Source organism: Capsicum annuum, chromosome 3, assembly GCF_002878395.1.
Source record: "Capsicum annuum cultivar UCD-10X-F1 chromosome 3, UCD10Xv1.1, whole genome shotgun sequence".
NCBI lineage: Eukaryota > Viridiplantae > Streptophyta > Magnoliopsida > Solanales > Solanaceae > Capsicum > Capsicum annuum.
This window is the reverse complement of record NC_061113.1, coordinates 241,162,882-241,178,245: the sequence shown is the minus strand read 5'-3', so window position 1 is coordinate 241,178,245 and position 15,364 is coordinate 241,162,882. Positions and strand designations below refer to the sequence as shown.

Below are 15,364 nucleotides of genomic sequence, written 5' to 3'. Positions count from 1 at the left end.
TTCCGATATAGAAGATATAAATTATAGATTATAGATATAGACTATAGATAGATTATTTCACTTTGTTTAGTTATTGAAGTATTATATGTGCGTATTATTCTTCATAATTTCCAAAATTGTATAAAGGGATAATTACGGATCTGAATCGGTAGACTATCTAGTCTATTATATATATATGTGTGTATGTATATGTATATGTATATATGTATATATAAAGTGTATTGATTGTATATATTTTATATTAAATATAATTTCAATCATATTGATAAATTAGTTGGCCAAACGATATATATCTGTGACTTTCCCTTGTATTATATATTTTGGGCAGACATTTGGCTGGAGAAGATTTATCAAGTCTTGGCATGAAAGAATTGAAACAGTTGGAGCGTCAGCTCAGAATTGGGGCTGAACGCATTCGCTCTAAAAAGGTTAATTAATTTATATACGAGATAATCATAAACTTAAATACATATATATAAGTTATAATTTAAATTGATTTCCACCAAATGTATATATACTTGATATATAATTAAGAGAACTAAATCTAATTAGTTCATTTACTTTCATGTAACAGAGGCGTATCGTTTCCGAACATATCAACTGGCTTAAGAGAAGGGTGAGACTCTAATTAATGAGTGATATATATTTAGAAGAAGAAAGTAGCAATTTTTTAAAATTGAAATTTACAAAAAGAATAAATTCATTTGTAATTGGTTATGTAAAGGATAGATTCTTTATCCCAAATAGATCAATGCAAAATGTTAATGATTTAGAAATTTAAGAGAAATGTTTATGCAATCTAAAAGAGAAAGTAACTTTTTTTTTTTTTTTTGTAATGAACTGTATTCATCTTATGCAGCATAAAATCCTTCATGAGGAAAACATCCATCTCCAAAAGCAAGTGAGTGCTTGCATGTATTTTCATATTTTCTGAATATTTCAATAGGTAATTAGTCATGTTTATGTATAAAATATATAGTATTCTCAAATTAAATTATCTGTGTTTAGAAAAAAATGGGGTAAAAAACAAACGAGGGGGTTAGTTGAACATCCACATTTAAGTAAGAGACTATGTATTTTGCGTATATATAAACTTTTGAATTTAAATGTATGATATCTTTATAGTTGATTTTACTACGAGTTGTGTATATATTTGTGTGTCTCCACTTCAATTAATTAATTAATTAATTCCAAAATGCAGGTAAGGTTGTGTGAAGCAGAAGGGAGCTTACTTTCTAAGGTAAATTAATTTAGGGGTGGTTTGGTAGAATGTATAAGAATAATGTAAAATATGACGTATTAGTATTGTTTGTATTAGTAATGCTTGCGTTAGTTATACTTGTATTTTTCTTATGCAGTGTTTGGTTCGATGTATTAAAAAAAACATGAATTACATAATTTCTAAAAAAAAAATTGCTTTTACATAATACTCTCAATATATATGTTGGAAAGGATGGGAATTTTTTTTTTAAGGGGTAATAGGGTTCTTAAGCATGTTAATGCATGCATTAGATCCATTGCATTACTGATGCCATGGATTTTGAGGTATTAGTAACACACACCTTAATACACAATAGAGTGTATAACTAATGCAAGAAGGTATACCAAACAGGATACTACTAATACATATTATGTATTAACATTTCAATACAATGACCCTTTACTGTATAAGTCTAAGAATGTTCTTATTATATGTATTTAACCATGTTATATCAATTTGATTATTCTAATTACACTTCCTTTTTCTTCTTCTTTTGTCTCCTTTTTTAACTTTCCTTATGGTTGTGCTGTGTAGGGATGAGGAGTGATTTATAGATCAAGCTCCAATTGAATGGTTGTGTAAAGCGTATATCCTAAGTATATGTATACGTTGCATATGTTAATTGTATGTATGATATATTTAAAGATGATAAATTTCTTGTGTTATTTGAATGTATTTATTTAGTTTCTAAAATTTTCAATCCAAGTCGATGTCGGGTTAAAAAAAGGGAAATGAAATTGTATTGTGTTACTATGAGATATGTGGAGTATCGTAGAGTTTGGTTGTGGTATTATTGCAAAAAGAAATTGATATCTCTCATTTTCTTTTAATTTAGGGATTGGAATTTGAAAAGGGAAATTAAGGAAAGCATGTAATAGACATTGAATTTATGTTTCTTAGTGTAGAGGAAATTAAAAGATGAAAAAAAAAAAATTATAGATAAAATCAATGAGGAGTTGATTTGTGGTAGGACTTTTCTTGAATTCTGCATATAGCTAGAGTTTTAGAGTCCGTTTGGATAGGATTAAAATCTTATCAAATCAGTTTTTAATCTCTTTTTATTTCTTTTTTATTTTTTAAGATGTTTGGTAAAACTAAAAAATACTTAAAAAGTTAAAAAATGATTAAAAGAATCAAAAAGTGAGAATCTGAGTATTCTTAACATTTTGTTTTTTAGCTTAAAATTCTTTTAGATTTGATCAAAACATTTACATTTTATCCCTTATATTTTCCTGCAATTCCAACAATATTCTAAACTTGTAGCCCTTAAATATATAATTTTTTTTCTTTTTCTCTTTACCGCTTCGCTTCATCTCTTCCCTCTAATTTTCTCTTCATCTTTCTTCTTTGTTTTCATCGAATCTATCATTAATCGAAGGTTTATTTAAAAAAAATTATTTTAAAATTAAAAATTATAAATAATTCACCTTATTTATGATGTTAACAACTTTAAGGACATTTAAGTCATTTTAACAATAAAAAAGTGTTTAACATCACTTGTTTACTAAAGGCATCAATAATTTTTTTTCTGTTTCAACACTTCTATCCAAACATTTATCTGCTTAATTTATAAGTATTTGTTTTAAGCTTTTAATCACTTAAAATGGGCTCTTAGTGCATCGAAATGCGCTATTAAATTGTTCACAAATCATATTAAATCATCAAAATTTGAAGATAAAAATGAAGAGGTTATATGACAAACAAGTCTGTGATAAACATGTACTATTTATATTAGTTCTAATACCCAATTACTTACATATCATATTGAATTGTTATAATTTCAGAGTTATAAATAACGCTAGGAGAAAATATATCTTAAAATGATTACATACAATTTATAATAAACATGCATGTATGACTTTATGCATGTATTTAATCTACCTAGCTATGCTATTGGATAACTCGTAAATCATATTAAATCATCTTAATTTAAACTTTTCACTTAATACACATCGTTTAAATACATATTTTTTTTCTCTTTTTGTGTCATTTCACTTATAACACTATTTGGGGTTAGGGGAGGTATCTTTTTTTCTTTTTTCTTTTTTGTTAAAAGGGGAGCAATTCATTAACAACTTAGCCAAGGTAAATATGAGTATCAGTGGGTAGAGCTACTGCTCCACTTGAAGTATTGGGGGGTGGGGGTTTAGATGAGTTAGCATGAGCCACATCCCAGCCATGTAGGTCCAAAATAGGATTAATTAGCCTAGTAAAACTTTTCCTTCCTTGTTCGCTTCTACGAAAGGTACTGCAGAAACCGATGGGCTTGACAAAATAATTGGCACGCCAAGTTGCATGAGTTTGCTGCCTTCCTTAGCCAAGCTGTCTACGACTCTATTTTGTTCCCTGAAGGTATGGTTGATTCTTGTTGCCTCGAGCACCTGTAGGAGGGACAACCTGCACTCAAAAATCAAGTTAGCATAAAGTTCGTGGCCATGGGTAATAGCGCTAACAAGCTCCTTTGAGTCAGTACAAATGATGAGAGGTTTGATACACATCGTACTAGCAATCTTTAGGCCTCTCAACAGTGCCTTAAACTAAGCATACAGGGGGTCGAAGGAGGGGTGCATTTCGTGTATCCAACAACCCAATGGGGGGGTCTCTTTTGTATCATTTCACTTGTGACACCTCCCTCGTTACTATTCTCTGTCACTTTGCTATTTGTGATAGCTTGATCGTCTAAGTTTATTTCACTTATTTATTAATTTTCTTCACATTATCTTTTCTTTATTTATCTCTCTTCATTGTTGATATCTTTTCCTTTTTGTTTATTTTATTAATTCATGTTATTCTATTTTTGGGACTATAATATGAAGTCATGATAGATAAATATAATTTTATGTAATATTTTATCTAAATGTTTTGACGTTGAATAACTCAGAAATCATATCAAATTTTCATGATTTCAAAGCTAAAAAAGAAGAAATGTATGACATGAAAGTTACGCTAAGCAAGTAAGACTTCAACCTATATTCAATACAACCGTGTGATCAAATATCACAAGATAAAAATTTAAATTTAATCAATAACCGAGGCTCAAAAGTACTATTATTCATAAAATAAAGGTGCATAGACTACAACAACACATTAGTATAGTCCCATAAAGTGGAGTCTAGAGAGCATAAAAAGTGTGTGTTCATCGTTACGAAATGTTTAAGGCGCTCAAACAACTATCACAAACATATCGATGCCTAAATGGAAATGTCTCTTCTTTCTGGACTCCAATTTCTATTTCACACATTTCCCCCAAGCCCCCTTAAAGAAAGCAAATTACTCCTTAAGTCCACTACTCCATTGAATCATTTCATTTCACATCCATTCCCAAAAATCCCTTTGTCCAGCCGCTGAAAAATCTGCAATGGCAACACTAGGTAGATTATCGAGAAGAGTCATAGCAACATCTCTCTCCGGCCACCTCCGCCACCACCGTAACCACAAGCTCCTCCTCCTCGGCCGCCGGTCGCTGGCGACGGAAGCTCAATCGGCGATTAAGGAGTCACCGGATCGAGTGAAGTGGGACTATAGAGGACAAAGGCAAATCATTCCACTAGGTCAGTGGGACCCGAAAGTCGCCGTCGATGCTTACGTGGCGCCAAATGTTGTACTTGCTGGTCAGGTGACTGTGTATGATGGTGCGTCTGTGTGGAATGGCGCTGTTCTTCGAGGAGATCTTAATAAGATTACTGTAGGGTTCTGCGCTAATGTACAGGAGAAATGTGTTGTTCATGCTGCTTGGTCTTCTCCTACAGGTGATTACTTCGTTTTCGTTGCTTAATTTGAAGTACATTTATGCTGTTTTTTGATAAGATTTGAGTGCATGTTGTGCACAATTAGTTTAGCTGATGGGAGGTGGCAGGTAGCTCGTGGATTTAGTTGAGGTGCACGAAAGCTGGCCCGGTCACCGTGGTTATAGAAAAAGTTTTGTTTAGCTGGTTTAAATGATGTTTTGATTCCAATTTTGTTATATTTTTTGTATGTTAAGGGAATTTTGGTAATTCATTGCTTGATGAATTAGTTGAATATTGATAGGTGGATTACGTAATTTGTGAAAAAAGGGGTAGTGTGTGAAGGTACTTTGACTACGTTGATTAGAACAAAATTATATTTAGAAATTTATGGAACTTAGTGAATATTGTTGTCTTTGAGTCTAAATGATGTTTCTGTTCCAAAGTCAAATGGCTACATGAACTTGAGGAATCTGGAGACCTTGTTGAATGTTCATAGATTAGGACCTTACAAGTAATGCAGTACATTTCAGTTGGAAGGTTTTAAACACGTAGAAAGCTTATGCGTCAAATGAACCATTGAATCATAGTTTTGGTAGTTGGTTCAATTAGGGGTAGTTGCTTCGAAGACTTCTGTGCAAATTGGAACAAAAAAGAATTATTTATTGCTTCTTACCTTTCACAACATTGGCAAATTATTAGTGGGAAGTGAGTCATAGCGAATACACATACAGAAGTAAGGGAAGTGCAGTGTTTAAGCAGGAACACAATCTAAATTGTGGAACTATATATGCTCTTGAAAACTTGTTTGTCACATATATTCTACAGTGTTAGGCTGTTTTGACCAAAAGTTATGGTTGGAATTAGGATCTTTTAGCTTACACCTATAAGCATGTTTCTCCCAGTGTATTGCCAATTACAGTAATCATCACTATAGTTTTACCTTGGAAGAATTTTGTTTATTGTCAAGTCTCAGTTGCCTACTCAAGGGCTGAGTATAAAGGTAGATGGAAACTTTAGGAGGACTCAAATAGACTCTACCCTCAGAGTTATGGAAGTCAATATTAGACTTTTGGAGCGGAAACAATGTTAGACTTCAGAACTAAAGAGACTACGCTAGAACCATGGAGCTAACAAAATCCCAAAAGTTATCGGTGCTATTTATAGGGAAGAAAAAGTTCCAACTAAAGTTGAAATCTTATTAAAACACCTGAGGTTTTTCTCATTCCAAATAACCCAAAAATTGCAGGAACCATCTCCCAGATCTCTTTGATGGCTGTGTCCACTTTCCAAAAATTCCAGCCTATATATGCATCCTTGATGGACTACAGCATGGTCTATAATACCAAATATAGAAAAAAAGAAACTCCAGATATCAGCGTCATTATTGTTTTTCTAAGTTTTTCTAATTAGAAACATAAAAGAAGGAGAATCTGATTCCTAGCATAAGCAATTCATATTATTGTGTGGTAGGTGGGTGGAGGCTCTGGGATACTGTATCTGCACTAGGTGTACGTATAACATAACCTACTCAGATATGCTTCTCATATTCATGTTTTGTGCTGCTGGTTTAGATGTCTAGTAATGAGTAACCACAGAAATCTTCAGCTGCATAGTTCACCCACTATAGAATGAGATTGAAGAAAATGACTGTTGCGTCGCACTATAACTCGGGAATAACAAAACTGCCCTAAGAAATTATGATAAATGACGACATTGTTTGAATGACCTATCACATTTTATGGTAGCAATCTAAATAAGTCAATCTGAAAAAATGTAGTATTGAAGTTCAGACTTCTTTCTTCCCCTTGAAACTGTAGCCAAATTTTCTTGTGATTTTGCTGATTATGTTCTTATACAACTGGTCCGTTGCTTAAAACTTGAAACCTTCCAGTGTTAACGTTCTAAATACTTTCTGGGTTAAAATTAATTTGACGCATTAAAGGACTACTTTTTATGTTACAAAGAGGCTATAGATTTTCAAACGATGTTCTGTTCCCTAGAGAATCCATATGATTAGAGTGTCGGGAGAAGTCCTTTACTAGATAAGAACAGAATTCGCATATAATATATAAATGTCCTATATAATATATATGAAGGAGTCTCACACGTGTGAGATTAGTGGTTGGGGGTGGGGGTGGGAGGGGGCAGAGATGTAGAGTTCTCCATGATAGTTGGTTACTTGTTTTATACTATGAATCTGCTTTGAACATATACTTGCTTAAACTCATTATGAATGAACTCATAGTATATAAGACTATGGAGCATACTATTTTGTGACTGAGATTATGTTAATAGGAGAAAGTAGAAAGAGAATTGATCAAAAGCTTGAAGTACGATGAAAACACTCTTAAGATTACAAGTTTTAAGACAAGTAAAACTAACACATAATGGAATACTAAAATTTTAGCCCTCATGAGAGGAGTAATGATGGTAAAGTGAAATTACACAAGACCGTGATTCCTAAATAAAGGCAATTTGAATATCTAAACTTAACATTCTATAAAGCTATGATAAGAGGGGGATGCAACATGAAATTAAAATAGGATGGTTAAAATTGGAAAAGGGTCACAGGTAAGACCATAAAGACATGTCTTTTTATTTTTATAGGTAGGACGCACCTATTACTAGGATAGTTTTTCATCATTGTATTCTTTTATTTCGCATCAGATCCATTAGGTTCTTTGCAGTAATCGGCGACCCTTTCTTCATTTACTTCACATAGCTTTTCGTTTTCTTGATAGTTGGAAGTTCTGCAAATGTATGAAAGGCTGGAGGACTTAGTGCCATCCATTCCGGTGTGGTTGGATTCTTATGTTCATTTTTTAAGGATTCTAAGTTTTTCTCTCTTAAGGGTTGATGAGATACTTTTTAAGGATTTTAAAGTTTCTCTCTCTTAAGGGCGGATGAGATACTATGCTCATTTTTGAATAAGATTATTGTGAATTTCTTTATCAAACTCATTTTCTAAGAGATATAGAGATATTGAAGTATTATACTAAGGATAACTTGTGCTCTTATTCTTCTGTCAAAAGTAGGGAAGAGCAAATGTTTGATCAGATTAATCAAGCGATTGGGGCAGAGACTTTACTTCACTAGAACGGAGTTGCTGTCGATTGAGGATTGGCCGGGGGCCTTTTTTTCTTTTATAGGGAAGAAATTGTAGCTGGGTACAAATAGGCTTGTGAAGACGAGTAGGCAAGCACGCGGGTTGTACCGGTCAACTTTGAGTTGTCCCGTGACGATTGGCCAAGGGGACTTTCATCATGTAGCTGGGTGCAAATAAGCCAGTTAAAGACGAGTAGGCAAGGCAGTGCGTTAGGCTAGTGCCAAGTGGGGTACGTAAATGAGGACAAATCACGTGGTTTTGTACTGATCAGTTTTGAGTTGTCGAGTGGCGATTGCTCTATCTCTTAAGAAGGGACGCGAGGAGCTTGTGTTATGATAAAGGGGGTACTTTCTTCTTTAATGTGTGCTATATTATTGTGTCCTATTCCTTAAAGAGAGATTTAGGATTAAGCCACATGGTGATACCCGCCAAAAGAAAGGGGTCTTTCGTAGTCAAATGTGCACGAGGAAAGGAAAGTTATTTAGCACACTAAAATCTAGTGGAGGTGGTTCCATATTTATGAAAAGCCAGATTTAAACCATGTTATGGAACCAAGACAACCTAATAAAAATAGGGTTACAAATAATATAATAAGAAAGAGAAAGGGCTTCCAACGTTTATAAATAGAAGACGCTTTCTCTATTTGGCAAAGCAAAGGGAGATATGGACCCAACCACCACTGAAAGACTTTTCTCAAATTTATCAAGGAAATATAATTGTTGAAAATTCAAAGGGTCAACGACAATAAACTCTGCATGGCTTTTTAAAACACTTGTCTGCTGCTTTTGCGGAGCTAGTGGAAAAACGCATTAAACAGCCCGTAAATCAAATAAGCACTTTTGAAGAAGAGGAGAGGACCCTTATTCGAAAAAGGAAGGACCTTATAGTTAGGATGGCCTTTCGCATCCTCGGCGGAAACAACTAAGACTCAGTCGACTCTTAGGAGTTTAAGAAGGTTTAAATAAGTGTCTATAAACGCTTTGTAATGTGTTTTCATTAAAGGTGTTCTTGTTCTTTGTGGAGATCAACTCATATACGTTGTGTCTTTGTTGTGTATGTATCACTAATGTTTCCCTTTGTAATGAGCAATTAACTCTTGTGAACTTATCAATTATCGCATATAAAAATGGAAAATGTAAATGAACTTATTGTTAATGCTGTCAGACCTGACCGAGATAACGATTTAGCAAGGAAATAATAAGAATAGAAAAAGTGCCTTACCTCCTTAAATTCAACATTTGAACTCGTTGGCTAATCCCTATAGACTAGAGGGAGAACACGGCTGCACGAGCCATTTGAACTAGCTCTTCTGTGTCTGTCAAACTTTACAATGAAGGTTGTTCAATTCAAGTATTAAATTTTCCCAACTAGGTGAGCAGCCTTAATGTCTCTCATAGTAGACTCAACAAGGAACCTTGCTCAGAGGAAGGAGGACATTAGTTTGAAGTCTCGAGTTTCTATCCCCTCTCTAGTGCTGCTTAAAAAGACCTAGATCCCTGCTACCATGTCATGGCGATATCCTCCTCAAAATCCTCTACTTGCTTCGTCTCCTGGTGGTTGTTTCCCGTGGAGCGTCCATGAGTCAGGATCAAGTGGGAGATAGAGCCTGTTTGGATTGGCTTATTTTAAGTGCTTTTAAGTCAAAATTGACTTTTAAGCACTTTTGAAGTGTTTGGTATATTTAAAAAATGCTTATAGACACTTAATTTTAGGCTAAAAATAAGCCAAAAGTCATAAGTTAGAACGTAGAAATCTCAACTTATGACTTTTGACTTAAAATGCTAAAAATAAGCCAAAAGCTATAAATTAGAATTTCTAGCTTATGGCTTATGGCTTAGAGCCTCTTTGGATTGACTTATTTTAAGTGCTTTTAAGTCAAAATTGACTTTTAAGCACTTTTGAAGTGTTTGGATATATTTAAAAGGTGTTCATAAGCACTTAATTTTTAAGCTAAAATGCTAAAAATAAGCCAAAAGTCATAAGTTAGAAATCTTAACTTATGACTTTTGGCTTAGAATGCTAAAAGTAGCCTAAGTGCTTGTTTGGATTGACTTTTGGCTTTTGATTTATAATCCATAAGCCATAAGCTAGAAATTCTAACTTATAGCTTTTGACTTATTTTTAGCATTTTAAGCCAAAAGCCATAAGTTAGGATTTCTAACTTATGACTTTTGACTTATTTTTAGCATTTTAGCTTAAAAATTAAGTGCTTATAAACACTTTTTAAATATACCCAAACACTTCGAAAGTGCTTAAAAGTCAATTTTGACTTAAAAGCGCTTAAAATAAAGCCATTCCAAACGAGCTCAAAGCTATAAGTTAGAATTTCTAGCTTATGACTTATACATCAAAAGCTAATCCAAACAGACACTTATAAGCCAAAAGCCAATCCCAACAGGCACACAGTTTCTTTGCATCCTTTGCCTGTATTGTATTGATGGTACTGGATATTTTCCTCTTATATAAATCTATCTCCAAATCAGCCACGCTAGTAGCTGAAGGATAGTCAGCTCTAGGAAGTTCTATTCGATCTTGTTTTTCCACAGAACTAGGCCTAATAGCCGAGGAGTGATAATGGAACTGACTCGACGCGAGAGGAACAAATTGATTGGAAGCGCATTTCCTATCTTCCAATACGACCAGGGAGACTTCCTAATAACGCATTAAAAACTAGAAGCCCTTATGCCGCTAGTCCTTCCCTGGGGACAAAATTCGAAACTATGCATACCCGACATCTTTGTCAAACTTACATTTTTTATATAACTAAGTCGATCGAGACTATAATTAATCTCTTGTTCTTTCCTTTTCAGGAACGAGATGGGTTATATCGATGTGAACGAAATAAGGTTTCGTGAGTTAGGTCACATATATAAAAAAGGAGTCTTTCGAGATGGACTCTGGTGGTGTGGAACTCTTAAAGGCTATGTCTGCACTTTCCTTGTTCTCTCCACAAATTTCTCGTTGCGAAAATGAGTATATTTTCTTATATAATTACTTGTTCGCTATGGAATTTTCTATCGAAGGAGCTCTACTAATATAATAGCAGTATAAAGGCCTTTTTTTAGGCTAGGCTTCTGGTTAGGGATTCTAATTTAAGTACTGTCACTGTCAGGAGTTGTCCTATGGTTCAATCGAAGAAAAGTGAGTTGGAGGAATTTCTGGATAATTGATCTTTTGGGAACATGTTTTCTAGGGTAAATACTCGGTTAAGTCAGTATGAAGTGGTGTATGTTTGAGTTAGTCTTAGTTCCGCCGATAGGGAGTTCGGAAGTAGGTTGTAAAATCAGCTTTTAAAGGCATAAATTAAGTACTTTAATATGAGGACTTTCAAATGTGGAAACCCCAATTTGGATGATTGTTCTCGCGGCTACTGGCTTCACATACCCATGGAAGATGTTTCTTTCGAAAAGTGGTACTCGTCATTTTCTTTTCAAAATGGGTTATGTCTGTCACGAGCTCCTAATCCTAGCTTTGTAGTCTTATAAAGTACTTGGTCCCGTACGTAATAGCAAATTCAAATCTAACAATTTTTCTACACAAAACGGGGAAAGAGAATGATGAACTAGAACAAAGCGGAATTTATTCATTCCAGCACTAGAAGCATTTTCTTACATGTGAAGTACATATAGACCAGCCACACAACACAACATTACAAAGGGAAGCATTAGTGATACATACACAACAAAGACACAATGCATACGAGTAGATCTCCACAAAGAATAAGAACACCTTTAATGAAAACACATCACAAAGCGTCTACAAACACTTATGTAAACCTTCTTAAACTCAAAAGAGTCGATTGACTCTTAGTTTTTTCTGTCGTGGATGCGGAAGACCATCCTTACTATAAGGTCCTCCCTTTCTCGGATGAGGGTCCTCTCTTCTCCTTCCAAAGTGCTTATTTGATTTACGAGGTATTGAATGCGTTGTTCCACCAACTCCCGAAAAACAACAAGCACGTGTTCTAAAAAGGCAGACAGAGTTTGTTGCCGTTGGCCCTTTGAATTTTCAACATTTAGAATTCCTTGATTAATTTGAGAAAGTCTTTCAGGGGTAGTTGAATCCATATCTCCCTTTGCTTTGCCAAATAGAAAAAGAGTCTTCTATTTATAGACGTTGGAGCCCTTTCTCTTTCTTATTATATTATTTGTAAACCTATTTTTATTAGGTTGTCTTGGTTCTGTAACATGGTTTCAGTCTGACTTTTCGTGAATATAGAATCCCATGCACTAGATTTTAGTGCGCTGAATAATTGTCTTTTTCCTTGTACGCATTTGACTACGAAAGGTCCCCTTTCTTTTGGCGGTTATCGCTGCGTGGCTTTATCCTGGATCACTGTTTAAGGAATGGGACACAATAGTATAGTCCACATCAGAGAAGAGAGTACCCCCTTTATTGTAAGACAACCCCTCGCATTCTTTCTTAAGAGATGAGCAATCGTCACTCGATAGCTTAAAAGTGACTAGTACAAAACCGCGTGATTTGTCCTCGTTTACGTACCCCGCTGGCACTAGCCTAACGCCCTGTCTAGTCGTCTTTTACTAGCTTATTTGTACCCAGCTACATGATGGAAGTCCTCTCGACCAATCGTCGCTTGACAGCTCAAAGCTGATCGAAACAACCCGCGTGCTTGCCTACTCGTCTTTCACAGGCCTATTTGTACCCAACTACAATCTCTTCCCTAATAAAAGAAAAAAGCGCCCCCCCCCCCCCCCCCGGCCAATCCTCAATCGGCAGCAACTCTGTCCTAGTGAAGTAAAATCTACCCCTATCGCTTGATTCATCTGATCAGACACTTGCTCTTCCTTACTTTTAACAGAAGAATAATAGCACAAGTTATCCCTAGTAGTATACTACAATATCTTTATATCTCTTAGGAAATGAGTTTGATAAAGAAATTCACGATAATCTTATTAAAAAATGAGCATAGTATCTCATCCACCCTTAAGAGAGAAACTTAGAATCCTTAAAAAGTGAACATAAGAATCCAACCACATCGGAATGGATGGTATTAAGTCTTCGGTCTTTCATACATTTGGAGAACTTCCAGCTATCAAGGAAACGAAAAACTATGTGAAGTAAAAGAAGGGTCGCCGATTACTACAAAGAACCTAATGGATCTGATGCGAAATAAAAAAATACAATGATGAAAAACTATCCTAGTAATAGGTGCGTCTTACCTATAAAAGTTATAGCCCTCATAAGAGGAATGATGGTAAAGTGAAATTACACAAGATTGTGATGCCTAAATAAAGACAATTTGATTATCTAGACCAACATTCTATAAAGAAGCTATGATAGAGGGAGATGCAACATGAAATTAAAGTAGGATGGTTAAAATTGGAAGTGTGTCACAGGATTGCTATGTGATATAAATATATTTGCCACGGGGAAAGACAAGTTTTTATAGGACCAACGATATTATACGCGATTGCCTGTTATACCTCTAAGGCCCTAATGTCTACAAGATACATGTGTTTTTAGTTGTTATATCTATATGATAAATGTTGTAGTTTTGTAAAAACCCAGATGCTAGATAAGATGTGCAACTATAGAACATTGGGTAGAATTAGAAATGACCACATCTGATAGAAGGTACGAGTAGCATACACATAATAAATTTAGAGATTGACGACTGAGATGGTGTAGCCATGCTCGATGTAGTGTGACACTGATGATTGAGTGAGTTAAGGAAACAAGATGGACCTAAAATCACGTGGAAGAAAGGTGCACTAAAAGACGTGCAATCTCTTAATTTTCATGCAGACTTGGTGAAATAGTTTATGACCACCTAGAAACATGCCTTGCCTTTTCTGTTTCTATTGTAGAGGTCTCTTTGCAGATTATTTCCACTTGGGCTGGGAGTTTTTTAAATCACAAGTTTCTTATGAAACAGTGAGGAACACTATATATATCAATATAAATTTTTTTGTTCAGATTTATATTTTATTTATGTGGTTCCCCTGCAAATTAATCCAGTTGATCAATTGGAGAAGTTGCAAGTTCATGAAATCTATAAGTCAAGTTAATTATTTATGCTTACAGTTTGGAATTAAAAAAGAAAAAAAAAAGCATATGCATGTGAATGTGAGATTGTTTGTTAAAGATGCATTTTTTTTTGTCTGAACCTTCTGCTGTGGGTTATCTTTTCTTTGCCTCCTGCCCAATCTTTTTGTTAGTGTGGCTCTTATGTGCTGTGTATAGTAATTCCCCAGGTGGTTTTAGAGAACTTATGTCATCCAATGCTAGAAAGAGGGTTTTTAATAGAGTGAATGTTAAAGAAAGTAATTACAATACTGCAGTTGTCTGCGCCTGTAGTTTCTCGTCAAATGTAATCATCTTTTCTTTCTTTCCCAACACATTTTCATAGTAAAGAGCCAGACATGTCTCAATGTTGATGAATCTTTTACCAAGTTCATCTGAAATCTTTTAAGAATCGACATATTCGTGGTTGTCTGTAGCTGCACATCCTTTATTTCACTTAGAAATTGCACTTCTTGGAGTATTTTGAGGTGATAAAACCTCTCTCAGTGGTATCCTCTAGTAGGCTGATTTTTTTCCTCGTCCAACTAAGATTTCCAGATTAGCAGAATGATATGTTGTCTCTCTTCGTCTGTTCCTTAACGGGATCAAGCTGAAGTTTCATTGATATATGCGATGCTTTAAGTTTTACTTTTCATTTAACAGGGCTGCCAGCAGAAACATTAGTGGACAGGTACGTTACGGTTGGTGCATACAGTCTATTGCGATCCTGCACAATTGAGCCAGAATGCATTATTGGCCAGCATTGTATCCTTATGGAAGGTTCATTAGTGGAGACTAACTCTATCCTTGAGGCTGGGTCAGTGCTACCACCTGGGAGGAGGATTCCAAGTGGTGAACTCTGGGCTGGCAATCCAGCAAGGTTTGTCCGGACCTTGACCCACGAAGAGATAAAAGAGATACCTAAGCTTGCTACTGCAGTAAATGATCTGGCCAATGCTCATTTCTCAGAATTCCTGCCTTACTCCACCATATATTTGGAAGTTGAGAAGCTTAAGAAGTCATTTGGAATTTCGATTTAGATTTTTTCTCTTCCCGATTGTACTTGTTGGGAGATTTTCTTCCGAGCAAATAAGAAACTGTAAGACTCGCAAGTAAAACTTAAGATCTGTTGTTTCTTAATGTGATTCTACAATCAGGTAGAGAAAATGTGTGTTCTCTGTTCAAGGATTTTCTTTTGACACTCAGATGTCTGTGGTCATCAATACATGTTGAAGCTTTCCAGAA

The 15,364-nt window shown here is 34.9% G+C and overlaps 2 protein-coding genes across 4 annotated transcripts in view; both read left to right on the top strand.

The window, feature by feature from the left end:
- Positions 1–2,048, top strand: part of LOC107862765 (agamous-like MADS-box protein MADS1) — a 12,238-nt gene extending 10,190 nt beyond the window's left edge. The window contains exons 4-8 of one of the 3 annotated variants that reach the window (XM_016708425.2): positions 329–428; positions 575–616; positions 860–901; positions 1,202–1,240; positions 1,796–2,048. In XM_016708425.2, coding sequence (XP_016563911.1) covers positions 329–428; positions 575–616; positions 860–901; positions 1,202–1,240; positions 1,796–1,801 — 229 coding nt within the window. In that variant the 3' untranslated portion in view covers positions 1,802–2,048. The remainder of the gene's footprint in view (positions 1–328; positions 429–574; positions 617–859; positions 902–1,201; positions 1,241–1,795) is intronic. The other 2 variants (XM_016708426.2, XM_016708427.2) reach the window with 2 other exon arrangements.
- Positions 2,049–4,444: 2,396 nt separating this feature from the next.
- Positions 4,445–15,364, top strand: LOC107862764 (gamma carbonic anhydrase-like 2, mitochondrial). Its single transcript, XM_016708424.2, has 2 exons — positions 4,445–5,010; positions 14,783–15,364. Exons 1-2 carry the CDS (start codon positions 4,620–4,622, stop codon positions 15,157–15,159), a joined length of 768 nt encoding a protein of 255 aa, XP_016563910.1. The 5' UTR covers positions 4,445–4,619; the 3' UTR covers positions 15,160–15,364.